Genomic DNA, 25,059 nt, shown 5'->3' with positions numbered 1-25,059 from the left:
TGCTCCATCAGATTAAGAACCGACAGTTCATATCATTTGACTTTGAACGAGTCCTTGTCATTAAAGATACAGTTAGAGCGAAGGAGGTCGGTCATTATGATTAAATGCAGTGTGAAATCAATAGTCTCTTTTTTATTGAATGTACTGGCCTCTTCTGTTTTCGCCACTAGTGGCCGCTGTCGCTCTGTAGATAGGAACTGTGTTTTTCTATCTCAATGTTTTGGGGGACATTAATAGTGTAACATACGGCTAACGATATAGCATGTAGCATTTGCATAAACTTGGTGGAGATCTTTGGATGAGGTACACATTTACCTTCAACATTTTGTTTGATTGCTTATTTATCAGATAACGGCAGCTGTCTCATGAATTAAATAAATAGGTTTCAAATCCGTTTTAAAAATGCACCAACCTTTATTCAAAATTAATAACTGAGTTTACTGTACTGGAAGCTCTCAAGTTAACCACCTCATTTTACTGTAACATTAGTGATTTTGCTGCTCTCCAAACTGTACTGGCCTCATTTTTCCTTATGTTTTGGATATGGTAGTGCCTAGAAGTAGGCTATTATATAAATTCCATGGTACATGAATATAGTAAGTAGCCTAAAGTATGTATATTAATAACCTGATATCTGATATCAATGCGCTATGATTGCGCCATGGATACCAACTACTATAGTTTTCCCTTGTATCTTTTTAGTCACACGACCAGCTTTTATAGATTTCTTTTCTAGTTTGTAAGCCCTACACATAACTTACTTGTCACTGCAGGGTTTTTTACACTATGTATTATGTGTCCATCTATTTACCTATTTTAATAAATAATAGGTGTATGTTTACAGAGTATGGTTTAGACAGTGTAGTTTTGTCAACAAAATGTGGCTTGTCCAGTGTGTAATTTGCACTTGTTGCTCTGTATACTTTGGCACACAAAAAAATTGAATGCTGTGTCCAATGCTTACAAAACAATTTATCACACTATCTATAAGCGTGTTTTACGTTTAGCTAAACTAAAGCCTTTCAGTGATCAATGAGGGATTCCTCAGAAATGTTGTTGACAGCATCATTAACATACATCACATAAACATCACAACGATTAGCCTAATAAGACACTTCACATTTAAACACAAAGTCATAATGTTGTTATAATATAATACTGTTTTGCTATTTGCAATAGTTACTATTTTTCATAGTGTGTGTGTGTTTTTTTAAATGAAATTAAATCCAGTCAACCTTTATAATAATAGTATAGGAATTGCAAAACACAAACAATGTCCATATATAATTAATATATAATAACAAGTGATATTTTTGTGATATTTTGACCACTGAACTGCAAAAGGTTTACATTTTAGAAATCTGGTCCCCTTACTACATACTAATCAATAATCCAGAGGCTAATTGGTTGCAGAGAGAGTAAAGTCCAGTTCAGGCATACTACTGCAACTTATTTGGTATTAAATATTGCGCTGTATGTTTATCCCTCATTAATCCCACTTGGTTATAGTGTGAACATTATAGATTGTCTTGAATATGCATAGATCACATAATTTGTTCTGAAATACTATAGTACTTCCATTTCATAGCAAAGCATTAAGTTCTGTGCTCATATTGCAAATATTTGCTGCTTTGTGATTAAGTTTTTTTTATTGTAGTGTTATCCAGAATACTATGGTTTGAGACACTGAAATGGCTGGCCGTATTCCTCTGGTTTTGCTGGCCTGTGGCTCCTTCAACCCTATTACCCACCAGCACATGCGTCTGTTTGAGCTGGCCAGAGACCACATGCACCAGACAGGTTGGTGGCAACTGTTCATTTACTTAAAATTGGCAATCATCTGTTATCAGGCCAAAACTGGCCTCCTTTTCTCTGTCCCTCAGCCTGTCGCATTGAAGTGATTTCTGTTGTTATAACTGCATTTTGATTAGTTTTTTGTTTAATTCTAGTCTTGAAGTATGTCTAAATCAGAGATATTTTATTTTTTATTTTATTATAGCTATAGATAATATAATATAATATTTTGAATTACCTTTTATTTTTACATTTTTCCTGTTAATTTTAGTTTACTTTTTAGTTACTTGGTTATGTGCTTTTGTGTTTCCACCACGGAATAAAAAATACAAAAGGTAATTGTGTACCTCTTTGTAATTGTGTCTCACAATGCTGTTGACTGTTTTTCTCGGTATTCTGAGGGAAAAAGTCTGAATTGCGAGAAAAATAGTAAAACTAATATAAACTCAAAATTTCAAGTTAAGAAATCATAATTGCGAGTTAGATAAACTCATAATTGCAAGAAAGTGTCAGAATTTTGATCTGACATTTTTTTTCTCAGAATTTGACTTCTTAACTTGCAATTTCAAGTTTATATCTCAGTTTAATTCAGACATTTTCTCACAATTGGGAGTTTATAAAGTCAAAATATATAAAAAGAAAAGAAAAAGAAAGTATAAAAAATGTAAACTTGCAATTGTGAACCATACCGGAAAAAAAAAAGTTTTCTCATTTTCATTTAATTTAAGTTTTTCAACTAATATTTATATTTTATTTTATTTCAGCTTTATTTCAATTCAGTTTTAGTTTCAGTTAACGATAATAACCCTGGTCTAAATCTGTGCTTAAATACATCTTTTTTATGCAGAGGCTTTCCATTGTATAAGGCTGTAAATGCAAAGTGTGTATGTTTAATGCTCTTAGCAATGCTTTTGCGTTAGATGACGTGAAAATGTTCTTGCATAAGCTAATACCCACAATGCAAGTAAGAATTTCAAGTTGTGTTGATTAGAATTGGAACAATTTGTTGTGTTGCACCACTAGCTTACAGTACAGACATGGTATAACTGCTCCTTTCAACAGCCTCGACTTGGTGCTCCACACTGCCATTTTTGCTCATGTTTATTTGCTGTACGTTGTGTACTCCAAAAACTACTTGCAGAAATAGCTTAAATAGTTTGCATTGCGTATTATATTACCTCAGAGTGTCTTAAAACTTGTTTGTGGTTTATTGCCATTTTTATGAAAGATTAAAACTGACTTTTTTAATTAATTGCATTGATAAATTCTGTTTTATAATGTCTTGCACATACAGCTAAATGAGTAAATGCAAAAACAATTGTAGTCGGATGAGAAATCATCTTGACTATGCAAAATGAAGGCATTACAACATTAAGCATTCAGTAACTCATTAGAGTCTGCCTGTGTATGCAAAGCTTGTGTTCATTTGTGTGCAGTGACTTTTGTAGGGCTGTTGCATTTAGAAAAGGAATCAACGTCTATTTAATAAGCCTCTGATTTATATTTTAAGGCAGATGCATTAAAGGTGCAATAAGTCATTTCTGAGAAACACTATTGATATTTGAAATCAACCCAAACAAACACATCCCTCCCTTCATTGCTCCATCCGCAAAATGCACAAACACACAATGCAAAATTGGATGTCTCTTTACCATAGCTTAAGAGAATCAAAATAACACTTCGCGAAAAATTAAGCGACGACGACGAGCGAACAAAGGAAATATACTGTTTGAGCTACAGGAACTGTGATACGCTTTAAATGTGACATCTGATAATGATGTATTTGACTCAATTTGGGTCAGATATGTTGCCTTTTTCTATCTCGCAGGTCTGTATCGTGTGGTGGGTGGAATTGTATCTCCTGTCGGTGATGGTTATGGTAAACAGGGCCTTGTTGCTTCGAAACACCGACTTGCTATGGCAAGACTGGCCCTGCAGAGCTCTGACTGGGTTTGCGTAGATGACTGGGAGAGCCAGCAGGCGGATTGGACAGAGACTGTGGTGACCATGAGGTGAATATATATACTGTATATAGAGAGAGAGAGAGAGAGATTTTAGCGAAGAACGAAGTATACTGCATTGGCTTCTTACCATGACTAATGTGAATCATTTATCCAGTCAAAAGTTTGACAAGACGAGAAACTTTTTGGAGTCTTTTAACACAACTGGGACACTTACTGTAAAGGAAGCATTAACTGGTTTTGACAGATGGGGTGTTAAATGCTGATTATACCTCCATTATCCCAGAAAATGCTCAGAGGTTCATAGCTAGAGTCATCTTTTATGGTAGAAATAGCAAGACCTTGCATGACCTTGCAACGCCAAGGTCATGGGTTCGATTCCCAGGGAAAGCAAGAACTGATAAGAATGCAAAATGTGTACCTTGAAATGCAATGTAAGTCAATTTGGATAAAAGCATCTGCCAAATGCATTAATTTAATTGTAAATGTAGAAAAGTTGCCTTTTTTATTTACTTCAAAATTTAAATATACTGCCATTATTAATATCAAATAATATGAAGTTTATGGTACGCCATACGGTTACATGATGTTGACTTTAATGAACTGATGGTGAGCATTAGGACTTAAAGAGTCTTATATCTCCCATATTAATTCCCAGAAGTCTAATTTATACAGTGCAATATATACAAGAATATAAAAGAATAAGACTGAAAAGCAGCTATAGAATATAGATATTCAATCTTTACTGAAATCTTACATGTTGCCGTTCTATCTTCATAATATGTTGCTTTTATATGTGAATTCACCTTGCATTACCCTCTATGAAGGACTTTACAAACTCACTGTCATCTCTGAAACATCTGAGCTGAGCTAAAGCCAAAACTTTATAGGAGCCGAATCCTTAAATTCCCTGTGTATGATATATCAAATAGCCAGGCACTGACGTGACTCATTCCAGCCCGGCTGTCCATCATAACAGCCACAGTTTCCATTCTCCTCAGATTCTGCCACAGAAAATATGAGACACCCTGTCACCCTTTAGTATTTGGCTTCTAGTGGTTTTCATTTTGTACCCATGCCAAATTCTTGTCCCCTCTATTTACCTTGATGGGCCATTCCTCCTCTTGAATCCCTCAGATAGTAACAAGAGACTTTTTAAGGATCCCTCTGGGTACTCAAATTTTTTATGGCAATTGTTAGCTGTGCCCTTAGGTGGCTAATTAATACTCAGATGCCAGGGAGGAGGATGGCTGCTCTTGCGCCAGGGGCCCATGCCAGGACTTTATCTTTCTAGTTTCGTAATTTACTTCCTGGCAGAACTGGATGAAATACACAATTGCTTATATGCCCTTGCAGTTTGACCTATGTGTTGAATTACTTGGTCGAATTTTCGCTATTTTAAAGGACATAGTGCCATACTGTTCTAAAACCCAGTGAGCATTTTAAGGTACACTCCTTATGAAAAGGCTGTTGCAAAAGGTAGACGTCAACATTGCTTGTATCCTTCACATAGAAAATGCATAACAATGATCTATTTGTAGAGGAGAAAAATCCATCTATATGTCTTCATCTAACTGTTTGGGATCAGGAAAATTGTATTTATTTAAAAAGCATTTTTTTCAGCAAGATTCATCAAAGAATCCTGAAAAAATATTAAGCAGCAGCTGTTTTCAATATTGATAATAAGAAGAAGAAATATTTCTTGTGCCCCAAATCAGCTTATTAGAATGATTTCTGAAGGATCATGTGACACTGAAGACTGGAATAATGATGCTGAAAATTCAGCTTTGCCAATTATCAGTCCATACGTCTGTTCGTCCATACATCCATTCATCTACCCTATAAACAGTCAAATTACTTAAAAATTTAGATGCAGAAATGCATCTTTTTTTCTTCTTTTTTTTTTTCTTTTTTTTGGCTACCTCAATTCAAATTGTTTAAAAGGCATTTGCAATTCAATTCTGAATGACGAACAACCCTGGTCGGTTCACTATAAAAGTTATTATACCCTAAAGTCCACTATTCACTTTATACATTAAAAACTCACATGCATGTGGGCGATATATAGATTTAACAATTGTTGTTAGCTCAATAATTAGCTCCTTGAATTGGTTCCACACTCCTTCGCAACACCAAAGCTGATTAAAGCCTCTTGTGAGAGATTGGTAAGTTAAGATGCAAATCTATAGGCTCATGTAATTCAGTGAGAATGTAAAGCTTCTCCCATGTCCATAAGCTGATTACCTAAACAGTATGGCCATTCATGCTCTCTGTTGCTTATCTGCTGTTTGTTTCTAAACACAGGTACCACTATGGCCACATAGCGGCTCAGTACCACCACAGCAAGGACCCGCCCACAAGTGAGCAACCAGCCTCTGGTAAGCCCCGCCCACCTCTCAGTATGTCTTTGTAAATTGCCACAGAAACCTCTCCACACAATTCGGTTTCTACTAAGCCTCCTCTCTTGCCTAACAGAGCATTTTCTGTCTTTGCTAATCACTTTAGATAAGTCCGGTGCATTTAAAACAGGCCTTTGTCTTCTTTCTGGCCAGCACAAGCGCTGTTAGGCCTCTTTTCAAAAGTGCTTTTATTTGGGGGTGTTGTTAGAGGTGCATGCTAATGAAGTCTAATACCCTCCACGGGATGACTGGGCTTAAGACAAGCGTGCTCGGACTATTAATGAAGCTGAGATTAATAGCCAGGACAACTTTAAAACAAGACAAGTGCCAAGAATGATAGAACACAAGCACACGAAAACCCTGTTATCTTAAAAACCTTTCACTGGATCCCATGATTCTTTGCAAACCCTTTGTTCTGATACCATTTATTTCATCTGTATTTTCTTTTGCTTGACAGTAGACTGAAGATAACATAAAGGAACTCCTCCTCATCCTTCTATTACAATGATAAATAAACACATCAGTTGGAATTAACCTAAAAGACGTTGAAAATCATTGACTTTTTCAGAAAGAGATCCGTTTCATTTTATATTTCATGTTGAATTATCACAGGGATAATTTTTTATTAAAATTGCCTTCATGCAAGACCAATTTAGGCGATTCAGAGAAATTTGGCGCTTGCTGAATTAAGCCATTTGTGATTTTCTGGAAATATTAGTGATTGTATTAAAATGTGCACAATGCTTTTAATAACTGTGTTTTATATGAATGTATGCATTATTAGAATAAGTATGAAAAGGGTGGTATTTCCCCGGCCCCTTGCAGTGCACATTCGTTTCTTTAGGTCAATGTTTAGTCACGTGGAGTAGAAATAAAGAGCTTTAGTGGGCCTGCGAGGTTCATTTCCTGCCCCCTGCAGTTCATGTCTGATTAAACAAAAGCCAGCTCTCTGACACATGTTATAGAGAAAGAATTAGAGTTAAAAGCATAATATTGATTCTTTCATATGCTGTAAATATCACTGCTGAGGTCTAGCCCTAGCATTGCTGGCCATGAAATGATTTCTAATGAAGCATTGAGAAAAGAACAAGTGAGATTTCTGCCGGTTTCAAATATATAATTTTGTGCGTGGGATGCTTTGAGCCACCATAACATTTTGAAAGATGGGAAATTCACTAAGCATTGTTTTTTGATTGTATTAGCAAATGTTACATTAAAGGAAAGATGCAAATCTGTTAACAAGCACAAAATATGTGCTGAACGCTTTTTCCACAGTGTAATTTACAGTATTCCAGAGTTCTAGGTTAGGGAGGATGCAGAAGGTTATGATAATTTGAGATTCTAGAGTGTCGCTCTATCACTGCAGATGCTATTATTATACTTATACTATTTTACTTAATAATTAAATGCTAATAATACTGCTAATTGTCTCACCATTGACACTGCATTAAGTTGAATATTGACATTATTGTCTTTTGTAGAGCTGCTTTAAAGCTGAAATTGAAGTCGTTTCAAAGTTGATGAATTTTGGCGACATTAACATGTTATTTTTCTGTTTATTACTGTGAAGCTGCAATGAAACAATCTTCATTGTATAAAGCACTGTGTAAATACATTTGGCTTGACTTGACTATTCTAGTATTTATTAATATTTTGAATTAGCTTTTATTTTTATATTTTCAGTTTTTCTTTTTTAGTAAGGTTGTTATTTGCGTTTGTCATTTTTATTCGTTTTTGTCTTTTTTAAATAATATTAATAATAAGAATTGAATGCTTTTATTGTTTAGTATATATATAATATTAATATATAATATTTCTGTATAACTTTAATACATTTTTCATTTTACGTTTTTCAACTAATATTTATATATATTATAATTTTTTTTGGCTTTATTTCAATAATCAAAAAATATTTTTGAATAGTTTTAGTTTTAAAAAAGTACAGGTCTTGAAAGACACGAGGGTGAATAAATTATGACACTGAAATTGAAATTTGAAAGATGTGAATGAGCAATCACATTTATATTGTTCAGAAGCACTTGCTTAAAAAAGGAATTTTATTACAGACTCATTAAAAAAAAAAAAAGGGTGCTGCAAGCAATTTTGTATGGATTGGCACTCCGAAAATATCTTAGATATCACTGATTTAGGTCTTCTAAATTATCGTGTCAGTCTCTGTGACAGCCTTAGGCTCTGCACACTGCCATCATTCAAGTTAAGCACCATATTCAGCTTCATAAGCAGTTGTCAGTTTTCTACCGCTCCTTTTGACAACTTTTTGACAGTATTATGATGAGCTGCTGCTGCCCTTCTGCTCCATTTTTTGATAACAGTTGAATGGTTCCAAAACAGGAAACATTACTTATATCACCTTTTGAATACATTTAAAAGATGAAAATGACAAAAATATACAATCAGTAATGTGAGATCGATTTCCCCCCCTACAGATGTCCCACAGTTGAAGCTGCTTTGTGGAGCTGATTTCATGGACACGTTTAAGGTGCCTGGTTTGTGGATGGACGATCATGTAGAGGAGGTGGTGGGCCGCTTCGGACTGGTCTGCGTGAGCCGTGGTAGCCTGCAGCCAGACCGGGCTATACATGAGTCCGACTTGTTGTCCAGGCACCGGCAGAGCATTTTCCTGGTTCGGGAGTGGGTACACAATGAGATCAGTGCTACAGAGATCCGACGAGCCCTACGTAGAGGCCACAGTGTTAAATATCTTTTACCAGACTCTGTCATTGATTACATAAGAGAGCACAACCTTTATACCCAAGACAGTGAGATGAAGAACAAAGACGTTAAACTACGACCTCTTGCCATGCAAGCAATACAAGACTGATGTAGGCTTTCGGGAATTCAGAGCCTGAGGTGGTCTAAAGGCTAATTCACACTGAACCGACAAATGACAACCAATGGCTACAGACACTTGGGTTTTGCCGGATCAGTGTGTTACCTCTCGGCATATGTTGCCATTGGTTGGTGCTTGTTTTTGCCAATCGAACATGTTCAATCCACCTCTGTCGGTGCAGTGTGAATTGGCCTTTAAGGTGCGGTCACATGTACCGTTGTTCAAAGAATTTTCTTGCGCAAAATCCAGTCGGAATCTACGCAATTGGGAATATTGCGTCAGGGCGAAAGATTTCCACACACAGATTTCTCATTTAGTTCAAGTTGGTAACATGAATTTGCAACGTTGACCAACAGAAAACTGACTTCTCTTCTCTGCTACACTAGTAATGGACGGAGGACCTTTTTTCCCCCATCGAAATTTCGTTTAAAAGGTACGATCACATTAGCTAAATTTCAGTGATTTCAGTGTAGAGATGTATGAAGCACAGCACATACAGAAGTCACTTTCAAACCAAGCGTCTTTATGTTGGTCAGCGCGGCGAAATTCGTATGAGCATCAAAATCTACGCGGGGAACTTTTTCGCCCTCACGCGAAACTCCCGATCACATGGATTATTTTTAGGATCTGTGCGATTCTGATTTGAATTCGCCCCTCAAAATTTCGGCCAGCAACTTTAAATGTGACCACCAGTCACAAAAAAATAGCAAAATGTGTTTCAAAAGATTAAAATTCCCTCTTGCCTGTGAAAGCAGCTTTAGAGGAGTTTCATATTTTGTCTTGTATAATGTGAGCATTATCCATGACCATGGTTTCCTAGTGTAATGTGTGGAGAGGGATTTAGAAATGTATCCTCTCTCTGCAGGAGTTAGATTTGCCAGATCACTGCAGAGCTGTAGGTCCATGTTCAGCAGGTCTGAGATTTGTTGACTTTTGCTGAATGTCACGAGGAAGATAAATAACAGAGCCTTTACACTTTGGAGAGCAAACATTGCTTCTTCCATTTCCATTTACACAGAAAGCGTCATTCATGCTGTCAGATCCCTAAAGACGTTTCATCAAGCTTTGTCGGTGGGGGGAAAAGAGTTTCGGACAAAATAAAATAGAAGAATATGGTTTGGGATATTTGAAGTGATGTCTATCTAAATAATTTCTTTTTGTCCTTGTATCACCAACAGTGTGTTCTGGCTCAAACCGTAGCTTTAGTAGCTAGTAACAAGGGTGCTTTTTGCTATGTTGAAGCCCTCCTGCTGACAGTCTTTGAGTGTGGAGTTTGTGTTTTAAAAGAATGCCTTTGTTCATACTGTCTCAAAAGAAAAGCTGGAGGAATTAATTCAACAGAAGCAGTCCCTCTCTTCTAGATGGCCCCTGCTTTGCATAGAAGATGCTAAGCATCAGGCAGATGAAAGGAGTGACAATTGAGTTCAATCTTTTATCAAGCACAAAACACACTTTTCTTAAATTTGACGAACAAATAAGACAGATGTATAAACACAATCTATGGAATAAAAAGTGAATCACCTGTAACAATAAAAGATTTCAAAAAGACAGCTGTATTTTATGTGTGAGTGAATCTAAGAGAACCGAAATTGCTAGTTTTGTTTATTAAAAAACATTTTCAGTGTTATGAGTAAGAGTTTTGTTTTTTTATTTTTAGTATCAGTAGCATCATGTTGCCACATTATATGGGGTACGTTGTCACAATGGAACAGATGATAATCATTTCAGTAACATTTAGAAAATTATGAAACAAAACAATTAAGCTGCAAACATGTACAAAAAGCATTGTTTTGGCCAACAAAAGTAACTTAATGTATTGATTATTGATATTAATTAACAAATAATCTAGATAAAACCATGTGACAACTTGTCACTCAGGACATAGCTACTGAGAGACCGTCCTTGTGACAACTAGCCCCGGTCGGTCTCTGACTGTTCCAGTTCACTGCACTTTTCTACAGCTCTTGATCACCGAGTTTATGTGACGTAATTACATGGCACGGTGTCGTATCCAAGTTTTCGTGATGAAAAAAAAACAAAACAAAAAGCTCTCGATCCGAACTTTAGGGGCGGAGAGACTGTTTCCATAACAGTATAATCCAACAGAAGAAAGTTTAATTCACAAATCGTCGGATTATGATAACCGTTTTAAATAAGGGGTTCTTTCAGAAGCATTTGGTCGCAGAGACACAGCGATATCGGATCTTCTTTGAACAAACCTATCAGTAGAGTTTATCAGAAATGGTTGCTGATTATAACGGCTACTGGAAAATGATCTCCAACGAGAACTTTGAAGAGTACCTGAAAGCTCTGGGTGAGTTTTACAGCATTAAGATACTTAACCTTCAGCAAGCCTATTCCTCATTTTGGAGTAACGCTTGTTTTTTAACACATAGAGTAACATTTTAATTTGAATATAGGATATAGGCTATTTTGTTTCAATAATATTTAATCTTTAATATTTTGTATTTTATTTCATGGACTAGACAATATTCAGCTCTAGATTATGCACCATTTATTTCTATGAAAAATTGTACAAATATTAATACAATAACTTAAAGGGGTGATGAACTGAGAAATCGAATTTTCCTTGAGCTTTTGACATATAAGCGGTCACCGTACAATAAGAATATCCTGTAAGTTTCAGAACTGAAAACTTACTTGTTAGTCCAATAAAAGCTTTTATTGACACCAGGCACAGTGAACGACAGGTTTTTCAAAGTGGGGATCGATGACGTCAAAGGGTATAAGACACCGCCTCCGCAGTCCGCAGAAGAAGATCAACGCCTACTTCAACACTGCCTGTTTAGCCCCGCCCACCGATTCGCGCATTAAATGAAACTCATTATAATATGCAAAACTGTTATAAAATCATAGCAGGGGGCGTTTACTTCCAAGTCTTCAATGCGGCACGCCCATAAAAACCGAGCTTGGCTATGAAAATAGCCTATTACTTATTCATTTTGATGTTTTTAAATGTAAAAACAAAGCGAACGTCATAAGCTGACCTCAGACAACAATAAAAAAAAATAAAAAAAAGCCAGTTCATGAACCCTTTAAACATACTAAAGGTATTTTAAATCCAATGCATGGAAGGCAGATTGGCACTATCTGTTGGAAGAAATGTGTAATCACATGTAATATCATGGCATAGCCACTGTATGCCAGTATAGCACTATATATTAATACATACATATGTGTGTAATCCCCGGGGGGCAGGGTTTCATATTATTTCGAAGCTTCCCCGGGCGCCATTGATTAGCCGACCCCCACCTGCTGTTAGCATTCCATTGACTCCCATTCATTTTGGCGTCACTTTGACAGCGAATAACTTTACATCTGAGGCGTTTTAAGACTCCATTTGTCCATTATTTATTTCTAAAGAAACACGAAAATGTATAAAAGGCTCCATTATGGCCCCGTAGAAGCAATTTTTGTAAAAATAGGCTAACGATTGCGTCATAACCACGCGACTTTCTGTCGCACAGTAGAGAAATTACTGTATGGACAGGAGGAGAAGCTCGCGGGCAATCGGGGGGACGTGGAGGCAAAATGACAAAATTATTAATCAGAATACCTAGCAAAAGTTTCTCCTGCTCCTAGCTCATGGACACCTCCTACTCACGCTCTCTGTCTCTGCAAGTTTCGGAAGGGAATGATTCAGATTTCTCTTGGCACAGCTACTAGAAGACAGACGGGTTGCTCACGTCACATCTACGTCGTCAAGCTCAGTTTGAGTCTGCGCAGTGCGCTCAGCTATCAGGAAGTGAGAGCTTCTAATTTACTTCACTTGTCTCCGTTGAATCCAATGGGGTCGCTGTGTCCAGTTTATATACTGTCTATGGTAATCCCTAGTTGCTTATAATAGCATTATCAGACATAATTCCTTACTAGGTTTTGCATTTGGATAAAAAAATTGACATTATCAAATACTGCCTCATCGTTGCTGATTTGTAGATTGTACCCCAAAAATAGCTCTGTATTTTTGTATTTTTCTTGTTACCCATTCATTTCTAATGGCGGTGATTTTTGACAGAGGAGATTGTGACCATTTAGCCTTTTATAGTCATTCATATAGCTCAAAAGTTCCACAAAAGTCAACAAGTTTAGTACCATTCTAATAAAGCAATGGTTCTACAATGACAGAAGACCTCCAGAGTGTTTGATAAACAAAAACAAATATGTGGAAATTAGTTTAGCAAGATGCCATGTACTTTGTGATATTACCTATTTTCTCAGATTGATCGTTAGTTTATTTTTCTCTCTTTTATGTATTTGACCATATTTATCACCCTATTGCACACATAAAAAATTGATTATGTACTTTTCTTGCACAAATTTAGAATTTTTTTATTTTTTTCCAGTATTTATGTGTTGCATAAATAAAAAACCAAATATAAAGTTTTTAATTTAAATAATTTTCAAGTGAGATTCTCTATGTAGCCCACTGTTTATCATGGTAAATTGTTGTAAGGGAAACAAAATGGCAGTTTTCTATTTATTTATTTTTATTTATTTATTTTATTTTTATTAGAAGTTGCTTACACTAAGAAAAAGGTAGCGAAAAGTACCACTGTTTTTTGGACATGTACCTTTGTATTCCTCAGATTACAATGTAAATAACATTGTGCATGTGCATGTCTCTGGTACCATGCCTCAGTACCATGGTGTTGAAGTACCAAGTTATTTCCATCTGTAACCATCACTATGGTAATCCTGGGATACCTTTTTATAAGGGTATCCAGGGAAATTCACATTTTCACATGAGGTATCATTTTCTTTTCCAGATGTAAATGTAGCTATTAGAAAGATTGCCACCCTGCTGAAGCCTGATAAAGACATCAGTCAGGATGGAGATCACTTCATCATAAAGACTCTCAGCACCTTCAAGAACTACAACATGGACTTTGTGGTTGGTCAGGAGTTTGAGGAGGATCTGAGTGGAGTGGACGACAGGAAATGTATGGTGAGCGAACTTTCATGGCAAACACTTGGCGGCTTTAGATCTTAAAAGCATAATTCTTTTTTTATTTTTTTTATTGTGAAGCACTACTCAAAATAACTTTAATGCTATTATCTAAACTTTGCCATTTGACTTAAGATGACGTTGCAACATTACACATTTGATTCTTCATCGATGCTGCCTCTTTGTATAGACACTAGATGTTGAAAGTAAGTTTCTCCCAAAAATTTCTCAGAAGTTTTGAGACTTTTCTCACAAAAAATAAATAATTATAACATTCCAGTATCAGTAATAATTCTCTTATAAGGTTGCCATTTGTATAATTGCATTGCCCTTGAAAATCACTAACTGTGCATGTCATTTACAGTTCACAATCTCAACTAATAAGAAAAGGGAAAAGTGTGAAATGAGAGCAATAATTGGCTCTTTAATCTAATAAGAAGCGTCACTCTCTCTCCTTTCATTTTCCCCTCACTTTTCCTTTCATTTGGAGAATCTTGGTTTATCTAAGACCTGTGATGAGACAATTGCAGATATGTAGAGATAATAATCTGTTTCTTGCTTAAAGGGATAGTTCACCCCAAAATAAAAATTCTGTCATCATTTACTCAACCTCATAGTGTTCCAAACCTGTATGAATTTCTTTGTTCTGTTCTGTTGGAACAACTTGAGGGTGATTAAATGATGACAGATTTTTCATATTTGGGTGAACTATCCCTTTAATCCCAAAGGTTGCCTTTTCGCTCCAAAAAATGACATTCCTTTCCAATGGATAGTAGTACGGGAGCTGCACGGAGTTCTGAACATAAACGTATGCAAAGTATTCTTTATTATAGTTTTGTTATAGTTTCCATTGCATGAGCAATTTGTTAGTTATGTTGCACTAGATGTGAATGTGTCTCCTCTAAGGTGCATTGTTCACGTTAAATTTTTGATATAACTCAAAAAAGTTTTGGAGTCGCAGTCAATAAAAAACACTTGAAACGCAGCATTTAGTAAAGATGTTGTGACCCGGTTTGTCCTGAACAAAAATCACTCGCCCCATTTAGTCCACACAGTGCCAGACATTGTTTCTCTTCATTCCAGCCAATAGGCCTTTTCAACATACTTCTCTTTGTGCAGCAAGTAATCACAGTGCAAACTCATTTTGCAAACATGGGACCAATTTAATTTTATCTTTGTGTCGATGAATTTATAGATGTGCTTTACTCCTCCAACTGCTATTGCAAAATCTGTTCTGCTTCCCTGTGTCTTTGCAGTCCTAATGCAACTGTGTATTTTTGCTGTATCTGTGTAGGTTAAAAATAAATCACCTTCTCTGTTATGCATTATAGACCACTATCACCTGGGATGGAGAGAAACTGGTGTGTGTGCAGAAAGGAGAGATCGAGGGGAGGGGCTGGACCCACTGGATTGAGGGAGATGAACTTCACTTGGTAGGACAGTTCTCATGCATTTCATTTGTAACATCCTTGATGGTATTCCCTATCAGGGATGGTAGTTTCGCATACATCTAGTATAATATCAGAAATATAGCTGAAGGCATATGCAGTACAGCATCCCTAAAACTGTTTAGGCTACGCGGCAGATGGTGGGGGAAGAGCTATTCTCAAATCTCAAAACTTTCCTCCCCGTGATGATGCACCTGAAAAAGCACAACAATGACAGATTGATTATTATAATACATTTGAACTTGTTTGAAATAATTCTAATGGGGATCAAAAACCATCATTATGATTTGATAGGATTTTTAAATGAAGTTGACTGGAATATGATGGGTGGAGGTAATAACAACAGATGTTTGGCTTCAGCTGTGCGTTTGATCATGCATAATAAACCAAACCTCGTTTCTGACTGCGTTGCTGTAGCATTACCAAAGAACTGGACATTGGTGACACCATCTGGTTGAGAATTATACACAGTACAGGTCAAACGTTTGGAAACATTACTATTTTGTATGTGTTTGAATGGGCTTGATGAGCATAAGAGACTTCTTTCAAAAACGTAATTTTTTTTAATGTTTCCAAACTTTTGACTGGTTCTGTACATTGTTGTATTGTGAAAAAAAAAAATATATACCACTGTTAGGGAACATGTACCATGTTAATTATAGCAGAAACTAAACCTACATGATTTACTCTTCTGTGGAACACAAAAGAAGATATTTAGAAAAATGTCTCAGAGTTTTTGTCCACAAGATCCTGCTGACTTTCATTATAGACATTCTTCAAAATATCTTTTGCGTTCCAAAGAGGAGAGAAAGTCATGCGGTTTTGGAATGACATGAGGGTGAGTCACAGAATCTTCATATTTAGGTCAACTTTTCCTTTAAGTATGTTTTCTTTGCTTGCAGGAGCTGAGAGCCGCCGGGGTTGTGAGTAAACAGATCTTCAAAAAGGCTTAAACCTGTACCGACGGCGACATTATAAAGTAACACCCCCTACTGAACACTGGCAAAGAGATCCAGAAAAACCCAGCAATTTAAAAGTATATAAACTCCTGCCACATTTTCCAACATCTATCTGTCTGTCTGTGTGCACCATCATCTCTGCTATTGTGAAAACCAGTCAAACACCATCTGTGATAGTCTGTCACAATCTATATGTTCTTGTTTGTTCTGATCCTCACAGAGGAAGATCTCCAGCGACATTCATTCGTAGGTGCCGCCGCTTGTCATTTAGATGTTATTTACATTAGTGGTATAGAGAACACTGGGATAAGCTGCACTATAAGTGAACAATCAAACAACAGGTGCGTCAGGATATTGTCTTGGACGCAACAAAAACAGTCCTCAGATTGCTAGCTTCTGTGTACATAAAAGTAATTAGACTCCAGAGAGGATGTGCTGAAGGAAAAATGATGTGACGAGTCGCAGTGCCGCCCGGCTGCTGTCGCTCTGATTGAAGAGCCTGTCAGTCTCTTGGGTTCTGAGTATGGCAGGGTTTTGCTTTCCTTCCCATCATGCCTCTGTGACTGTGCACACAAAAGCATACATAAATCAGCGAAATAAAGAGAAACGCTTTGCGTTCTGCTGTTCATATGCATCTAAATGTGTTCGTTTGAACTTTCTATCCACACACTAGTTTAATAAAGGCATACCAGCAGGAATGTAAATTAAATATTGCTGCCGGTTTTGTGTGCGTTTTGAAAAATCTCGGTTGGCATGTTCACTTTTCATTATTGCTGAGAAATGCTTCACCGGTTCTGAAGTATTACATGAATATTAAGGGAACTAAAGCAGGACACTTACATCCACTTAAGAAGAAAACAAAAGGCATATAATTGGCAGTGTGTTGATAACTGTAGACCGCCGACCGGTTAAGTCTGTGCAGTCATTCATTTTCCAAATTTGGCCCAGAGTCTATCAACGGCTTCCTGCCAGGTGTTCCTTTTAGCTAAAAATGTGTTCCCCACATTGGCAGTCCACTCAGCATCCACTTCCTTTTTTCATGCTAATGGCTCCAAATATATTTTTTGGGTCTTAATTTACTTAAAATAGTGATCTGTTTGTACTAGTAACCTGGACCGTGTCTAGCACACTTTGAACTTATAAACCAGAGACAGATATGCAAGCAAAATAATACATTTTATGCTGTTTCACATTTATCAACAAGTGAAAACATATGATATATACTTAAAAATCCCTTGTACCTTCAGAGGAAATGAACCATTCTTAGGTCCAAATTAACTTGTATAGGTCATAATCGTGCATGGGAGGGAAATAGAATTTCTCTTTGAACAAAGACACTACCTTACCTGATGATGAACTTATCATTTCTAATTGGATTTGGGACTTGTAATGTAGGACTTCATGCAGACATTATCTTGAAGAAAAGCAGCGGCACTGAATCTCCTCAAATTTTCACCAATGTCAAAGAATCTTCACACTCTAATCCAAAATGCCAGATGATTACAACAGCTATTGGAAAATTATCTCAATTTAGAACTGTAATGAGTACCTGAAAGCTCTCGGTAGGCTTCTGTAGGCTTAATTAACATTATCATCGCACTGCACTATAAAACCTTTGGAACATAATTACATTACTAAGTTGGGCTGCTTAATCCTACCAATTAAATTAAAGAGTATAACAGATATATTATACTTTTTATAATTGAATTTGCACTCATGTTATTTATATCTATCGACATGTACATACATACACTCACTGGCCCCTTTATTAGGTATACTGTTCAACTGCTCATAAACGCACATATCTAATCAGCCAATCACATGGCAGCAACTCAATGCATTTAGCATCAGAATTGGGAAGAAAGGTGTCTTATTTGACTTTGAACTGGATTTTTACTGACTTTAGTTAATTGGAATGGTTGTTGCTGCCAGATGGGCTGGTCTGAGTATTTCAGAAACTGCTGATCTACTGGGATTTTTATGCACAACTATCTCTAGGCTTTACATAGAATGATCTGAAAAAAAGTTTCCAATGAGTGGCAGTTCTGTGGGCTAAAATGCCTTGTTGAGGTCAGAAGAATGACTGGTTTGCCAGACTGATTTTAACTGGTAGAATGGCAACAGGAACTCAAACTCAAATCATTACAACCGAGGTTTGCAGTAGAGTGTAATACGTCGAACCTCGAAGCAAATGGGCTACAGCAGCAGAAAACCACACCGGGTACCAATCCTGTCAGCTAAGAATAGGAAACTGAGGTTACAATTCACACGGTCTCACTAAAATCGGACAATCGAAGATTGGGAAAACGGTCTGAGTCTCCATTTTTGTGCTGCGACATTCAGATGCTAGGGTCAGAATTTGGCATAAACAACATGAAAGCATGGATTTTTGGCAGACTTTGGACCCCTTAATAACAATTGAGCATTGTTTAAATGCCACAGCCTGCCTGAGTGTTGTTGCTGACCATGTCCGTCCCTTTATGACCACAGTGTTCCCATCTTCGGATGGCTACTTCCAGCAGGATAACATGAAATGTCAAATCATCTTAAACTGGTTTCTTGAATATGACAGTTCACTATACTCAAATGACCTCAACAGTCACCAGATCACAATCCAATAGAGCACCTTTGGGATGTGCTGCTACGGGAGATTCGCCTCATGGATGTGCATTTGACAAATCTGCAGCAACTGCGTGATGTTAATATGGGCCAAAATCTCAGAGAAATGTTTCCAGCACCTTGTTGAATCTATGCCACAAAGAATTAAGGCAGTTCTGACGTGAGTGTATATATGTACGTGTAATTAGTGTGTGTCATTAAATATGTAATTTAAATGGCCTGTTTTCAAACAGTCTTTGAAAATGTAAACACAGAAGTAACAGAAAATAATAAATATAAACACTGGGAGTTAATTAATCTCGTTTTGATTTTGGCTCTGGTTCCTGGCAGACACAAATTTCGCGATTAGGAAAATTGCCACTGTGATGAAGCCAACAATGGCATCTCTGAGAATGGAGATCGCTTCATCAATGAGACAGTCACCATTAACAGCGTGACATTGACTGTATTTTGCCAGGAGTTTGATCTGTCGGGAACTGATGAAAGTATTTTGATGAGGCTACCTATTTCGTATTTCGATTTAAATGTATAATAACTTCTATGTAAGATTAATTTCAACATTTGAGTCAGTGCCCTTGTTTTCTTTCTCTATTGATATGCTATGGAAATTGGTAGAGGCATCAAATCATAAATCTATTAAACATATAAGATGCAAAGGCCTACATTATACACTCCGTCTGTAGTGATATACTCTGCATAGTTATGATGAAAATACTAATCATCATAATCATGGGCCTTATTCATCATTGTCATCATTATTGCACTGACAAGATTAACCAGATCTGCTAAAATGATAAGAGCAGATGGTTGATGTTGTTTCCTTTTGTCTTGTTTATCTCTTGTTGTAGGAATATAGCTCCTGGCATATTAGAAAAACAGGTCTTCAAGAAATCCTGTACCTTACATTTACATTTATGCATTTGGCAGACGCTTTTATCCAAAGCGACTTGCATTGCATTTCAAGGCACACATTTACACTCTTATCAGTTCTTATAATACAGCGAAAGCATTCTTGTTCCTACCCCAAAACTTCTTCACTTTCTTCTCCCCTTTCTTACCCCCCACGACACCTATAGTGTCAAAATAATATAACAGTAACATCTAAATTAACTGATTTTATTCAAGTCAAAAATATTAGTCAACATCACTGAATCCAAATGCATTGATTTCTACCAACAAAGCTATTTTTATGCATTAAGTTGGGTAGAAATAGCTCTTTAAGGTAGCTATTGCAAGTTACCTATTGGAAGGTAATTCAAAAAGCAAAAAATTTAGTTGTGTGTGTTTAACAAGAAATGTGGGTTAGGTGTATCTGAGTCCTTATAAAGGCATGGAGAGCACAGAGAAGAAGAAAGATGATGAATGTAGTCTGGCTCCTGCAGCTCTCATAGACAAGCTTGATGGAAAGGATGTTGGACCCTGTGTATATTGTCATGTGTACTAAAAATGTGCCAACTGCCAACTAAATGAAAATGAAAAAATAAACTATAAAATAAAGAAAGATGGAGTGAACCTGGCTGTGTGATGGTGGTTTTGTGTTTGTTTGTGTGAATAGTAGTCAGAGTTTCCAATTACCAAATGCATTTCTATGCATCAGAACTCCATGGTAAAATATATCTATATCTAACATCAAAATATGGCATGAAGATAAGGAATATGTTTCTTTAAGTTAAGATGTATGAGTTTGACATATTCAGGTAATAATATAGGCTACTTAAAAAATATATATATTTTAACAGACTATGATGAAACAATAGTTTAGAATCTAAAGTACAAACAAAATGTCTATCCAAACTTGCAATTCTTCATTAAAACAGCTGATAGCAGGAACCTATGTAGGTTTTAGGTCATGCAGCATTGGTTTGGTGGACTAAAATGTAGGGTTATGTATGTAAACTATTTAAAAATGGTGTTCTTATTTGGCAGGCAATGTGCATTGAGTATGTTACATCAAACACAATTAATGTTTCTGTAAAAGTAGGATAACCAGGATTACCTATTTACAACAACATAGCCTAATCTTTTTCTCATGCCACAGCCACTTATAGTGGCCTTCTGGGGCTTTTTTTAAATTCTTAATCTAATATCTTCCGTTTAAATCCTCTTTATTTTTTATAGCCTATGCATTTCTTATCATTTAGGCCTGTAGCTTTTAAGGATAAAAGGTCAAAGAGAATTCTTTATTGCTCTGCATGCTTCCATCCATATTATGCACGAGTTAGATTCATACTGGATGATTTAGAAATAAAGCCTTATGCTAATTGAGATTAATTGGTAAAGGATGGGATGTGTGCCATCGTGAAGGTCATGTGAGCAAAAACATGTTCTACTCATTTTTTACTGTGAGCCTGGATCATAAATTAGTGTCACTCTCTTCAAGATGCCCTGAGAATCTTAGACTTCTAATTTACATGTCAACAGATAAATTAGTTTTCAGTTCATTTAATCTAAAAGTTAATGTAGCAGAATGGTGTAAATCCATGTGAATAATGCAACGATTGTCCCCTACCATTAATCCATGTGTTCCGATATCTTGTACTTTGATCCTCGAGGGTTATGCACTGGATTGTGCACATTGTGGTAGTGTTTTTAGTTGTACTGAGCACATGTGTCGCGGTAATGAGCTGATCCGATTATTATAGTGGTAAATAAAATGCGGTGCTGATAGTCAGAGAGCTGCACAACAGGAGCTGAGAACGATCAAGCATCAGGTCTCCTCTAAAATACACTTTCAGGCTACGAAGAAAATCACATTTCACAATGCCTGCTGATTATAATGGCGTCTGGAAAATGATCTCCAGTGACAACTTTGAGGAGTATCTCAAAGCTCTCGGTAAGTTGTTATTTATTTATTTATAGATATAAGGGTAGGCCTATGTGACTGTATGAATTCTTGCTTTATTAAAAAAAAAAAAAACCCTCTAAGTTCTTGGATGAAACCATAGGATGAAACCGAAACACGTAATGCTGGTGGTGTGGAGTTGATTCATTAACTTACAGTGGCTCGGATTGTCAGTAGCAGTTCGCGGTTTCTACAAGTCGTTACGCCAGATGGCGACCTGAGTGTTGTTGAATGAGTTAAATTAAACACACTGAACCGATTTTTTTAACGAAATTGACTCATAAATGCCCTTCAAATCGGTCAACATATCCTCGTTCACAAACGAGACCACTTGTTCTTCAGTACTGCTCCGACTCGTTCAGTGAAAGGGACGTTTTCGTTCTGTACTTCCAACCAATGAAATGCTCTTTCACAGCCCGCACTTGCATACCATTGGTCGTGCTATTGTCAGTCTTTAAATCAGAACATAGGTCACACTATTTGTTTATAAACGAAACTCTATATTAGAAGGGAATTTAATTAGATAATTTAAAATATATTAGAGGTAAATGGAAAGTAGCTAGATCTATATTCCAAAGCATTCTTGAATTACAACCAAGTTTGGATAGTGATTTTCATGTCGTTGCGAAAAAAACCAATATCTAAGTAAACAAGTGTTTCCATAAACACTTAATTTGAATTGATTTATAAACAGGTCTGTTAAACCGGGCTATTAATTGTAATTTTCTTTTTCTTTTTTCTCTCCCAATTCCTGAAGAAATTAATGTTGCTATCAGGAAAATTGCTGTTTTGTTAAAACCTGACAAAGATATCACCCAGAATGGAGATCACTTTGTCATCAAGACTGTCAGCACATTCAAGAACTATGACATGGACTTTGTGGTTGGTCAGGAGTTTGAGGAAGACCTGGGTGCAGTTGATGGCAGGAAATGTATGGTGAGTGTACCAACATTTTCCTTTCATGCAATAAGTATAATCCAGAAGTATGAATTACAGTCATGGAGAGAAAAAATTGACGAGACATAAATTATGTTTGTCTGCTGCTGCTTTTTTCAGTCTTTGGCTTAGAATGGCTGAAATAGCTGGGCTTTCTCATTTGATTTCTGCTCACTTGAATGACTTATTTGATTGTAATCCCCTCATGTGTACATGGAATGCAGTTGCGTACAGAAAACTGCAATGACTGAAATATTAAGTGAAAGCACCAAAGTTTTATCCTTGTTTTAGTAATTCAGATGTTCAGCTTTTGGTGGCTCTTGTTAGCTGACCTACTCCAGTCCAAACTTGAGAAAAAATATTTAAATGTTATGCTTCAGTGTCATAAAAATAATTAAAAGGCATGCATTCATTTATCTGATTAAGTAAGACATGAGCGGAATAAATTAAACAAAAATTTGATCACAGAAATCGTATCTAAGCAGTTTTTTTATATAATGCAGAACTGTTATAAATGATTTACCCGTGCACTTCATTATTTTTTCAAATTCAAGTGCCCTTGTCATCTTTAATCAAAATAACTTCCCCTCCCACTTGCAGCAATATGTCTTCTCTTCTCTGATGATGTGTTTACTGGCGCGAGGGCGGGACAACCTGTCACTCACATGACATCAACGTAATAGCAAAACACAACCATCCAATCAATTCCCAGTGGACAAAGTCAAGTCCCGCCCTACATTTGTTTTTTCTTGTTGGAGAAGCCATTTTACTTGGATAATATGTCAAAATAAGGAAGAAAAGACTGTCTCCGTTTTATGCAGACTTTAAATTATATTGTCAACATCCATCCATTACAGTTTCACTGGTGCTTTGAGGTGCAACTGTCCAACATAAAACCTTCCCATTTATTTTTTTTTAATATAATTTATGTTATAGATGAAATATCAAACCGTAAATTCCACTTATTTAAACATGTTGCAGTAAACTTTGCATCTTTGCATTGTTTAATCCACAGACTACCATCACCTGGGATGGAGACAAGCTTGTGTGTGTGCAGAATGGAGAGATTGAGGGCAGGGGCTGGACCCACTGGATTGAAGGAGATGAACTTCATTTGGTGTGTAATGTATACTAAACTGCACTTGAAACATCTTTTACACTCTCATTTTCCCCATACAACAATTACTTTGTGTTTGGAAACTGTGAGTTAGTGTAAAACATGGTAACTGATGATACAAATGACACGTGCTCACCAGTGTGTATTAGGGGCTCATTGTGCAGGGAACGTTATTATCGTTTCAAGGCTATTGTGCTATTGAACTCATCTAAAACGTTAACAACAGATGTTCGACCACATCTGTGCAATGTTGCTCTTAATTACCCCAAGCAACCCCTTTGACAAAAAAGCGTCTACGGTCTGTTGAAGAATCTATATTTAGGCACATAGCACCACCTGCTGGTGAGATGTGCCATTTGTAGAGACACAGGAACATGATTTCTCTGAAATGGATGTGGTCGTCTAGAGAGCAAAGGATATTGATTCTGCTGACCTTTGTCCTGGAAAATCTGTTTTGTTTTATAATTCTGTTCTGTATATTTTCTATGCAGGAGCTGAGAGCAGCTGGAGTTGTGAGCGAGCAGGTTTTCAAGAAGTCTTAAGCTTCCGTTTCATAGTTAAGCCTCCTAGTGGAAAAGACAGAAACAACCACCATAGACTGAGCTGTGCATTATTCATCCTCTCATTCATAAATCTTTCTGTTTGCACTTGCTTGATGTGCCTTTCTAGAGTCCTCATCAGACAAAGTTTATTCCAAATGAGCAAGTACTTGTTAATTACTTGTTAATTGACACCTGTTAAATCAATTTGTGTGGGGGTTTGGTTTGTTATAGTACTGTGGTCACTAAGCCTCCTTACTGGGAGCTTTACTGCAGTCTAAAAATACCGCCTTTACATCTGAGGGTCTTTCTGGCTGGAGGAGAGAAGATGGGTCTTGACCCCACAGCAAATTGAGCTCTTTTCAGAAGCAGGAAGAGGAGGATGATATGAAGAGGGTCTGTAAACCTGCACTGCTGCATCCCTTGTATATCATATGTGCTGAAAGTGTGACAAATCACAACTAACAAAATAAAGAAAACTGATGAGAATAGTGAACATGCATGCTTTCGTGTTGCCTTTTATTTTCTTTGACAAAGTTTCACCACACATTGTTTACATGACATAAATAAGTTGAGGGATGAAAAAGACAATATCTAGTATTATACTATTAGCAATGACTATTATTAA

The 25,059-nt window shown here is 36.6% G+C and overlaps 2 protein-coding genes across 5 annotated transcripts; both read left to right on the top strand.

Annotated features, from left to right (window-relative positions):
• Positions 1 to 231: 231 nt before the first annotated feature.
• On the top strand, positions 232 to 17,012 carry LOC309501519 (nicotinamide/nicotinic acid mononucleotide adenylyltransferase 3-like). Of its 4 annotated transcripts, XR_014206896.1 has the most exons (8): positions 232 to 303; positions 1,658 to 1,800; positions 3,623 to 3,806; positions 6,060 to 6,133; positions 13,793 to 13,971; positions 15,303 to 15,404; positions 16,322 to 16,455; positions 16,599 to 17,012. XR_014206896.1 is itself a non-coding variant. In XM_082173687.1 (7 exons), the coding sequence occupies exons 2-7, from the start codon at positions 1,692 to 1,694 to the stop codon at positions 16,370 to 16,372; spliced, it is 699 nt and encodes a 232-aa protein (XP_082029813.1). In that variant the 5' UTR covers positions 232 to 303; positions 1,658 to 1,691; the 3' UTR covers positions 16,373 to 17,012. The 4 variants fall into 4 exon arrangements, 3 of the variants coding, with proteins under 3 accessions (XP_082029813.1, XP_082029812.1, XP_082029814.1); XM_082173687.1 differs by having other exon boundaries at positions 16,322 to 17,012; XM_082173686.1 differs by lacking the exons at positions 13,793 to 13,971; positions 15,303 to 15,404; positions 16,322 to 16,455; positions 16,599 to 17,012 and adding an exon at positions 8,602 to 10,555.
• A 4,551-nt stretch (positions 17,013 to 21,563) lies between these two features.
• Positions 21,564 to 24,919, top strand: rbp1.1 (retinol binding protein 1, cellular, tandem duplicate 1). Its single transcript, XM_082173730.1, has 4 exons — positions 21,564 to 21,830; positions 22,597 to 22,775; positions 23,791 to 23,892; positions 24,384 to 24,919. The coding sequence occupies exons 1-4, from the start codon at positions 21,758 to 21,760 to the stop codon at positions 24,432 to 24,434; spliced, it is 405 nt and encodes a 134-aa protein (XP_082029856.1). The 5' UTR covers positions 21,564 to 21,757; the 3' UTR covers positions 24,435 to 24,919.
• Positions 24,920 to 25,059: the final 140 nt, after the last annotated feature.

The sequence above is a fragment of the Leuciscus leuciscus genome (genome assembly GCF_965113295.1).
Source record: "Leuciscus leuciscus genome assembly, chromosome: 6".
In the NCBI taxonomy this organism is placed as follows: Eukaryota; Metazoa; Chordata; class Actinopteri; order Cypriniformes; family Leuciscidae; genus Leuciscus; species Leuciscus leuciscus.
The sequence above is the reverse complement of the archived record's forward strand: the minus strand, read 5'-3'. Positions and strand labels throughout refer to the sequence as shown.

Bases quoted from the DNA above. Each gene is read 5' to 3' on its own strand.
- LOC309501519 (XM_082173686.1), top strand. From the start codon at position 1,692: ATGGCTGGCCGTATTCCTCTGGTTTTGCTGGCCTGTGGCTCCTTCAAC. The intron at 3,807-6,059 runs GTGAATATATAT...TTCTAAACACAG, and splicing joins GAGACTGTGGTGACCATGAG to GTACCACTATGGCCACATAG. The intron at 6,134-8,601 runs GTAAGCCCCGCC...CCCCCCCTACAG, and splicing joins AAGTGAGCAACCAGCCTCTG to ATGTCCCACAGTTGAAGCTG.
- rbp1.1 (XM_082173730.1), top strand. From the start codon at position 21,758: ATGCCTGCTGATTATAATGGCGTCTGGAAAATGATCTCCAGTGACAAC. The intron at 21,831-22,596 runs GTAAGTTGTTAT...CAATTCCTGAAG, and splicing joins GGAGTATCTCAAAGCTCTCG to AAATTAATGTTGCTATCAGG. The intron at 22,776-23,790 runs GTGAGTGTACCA...TTTAATCCACAG, and splicing joins TTGATGGCAGGAAATGTATG to ACTACCATCACCTGGGATGG.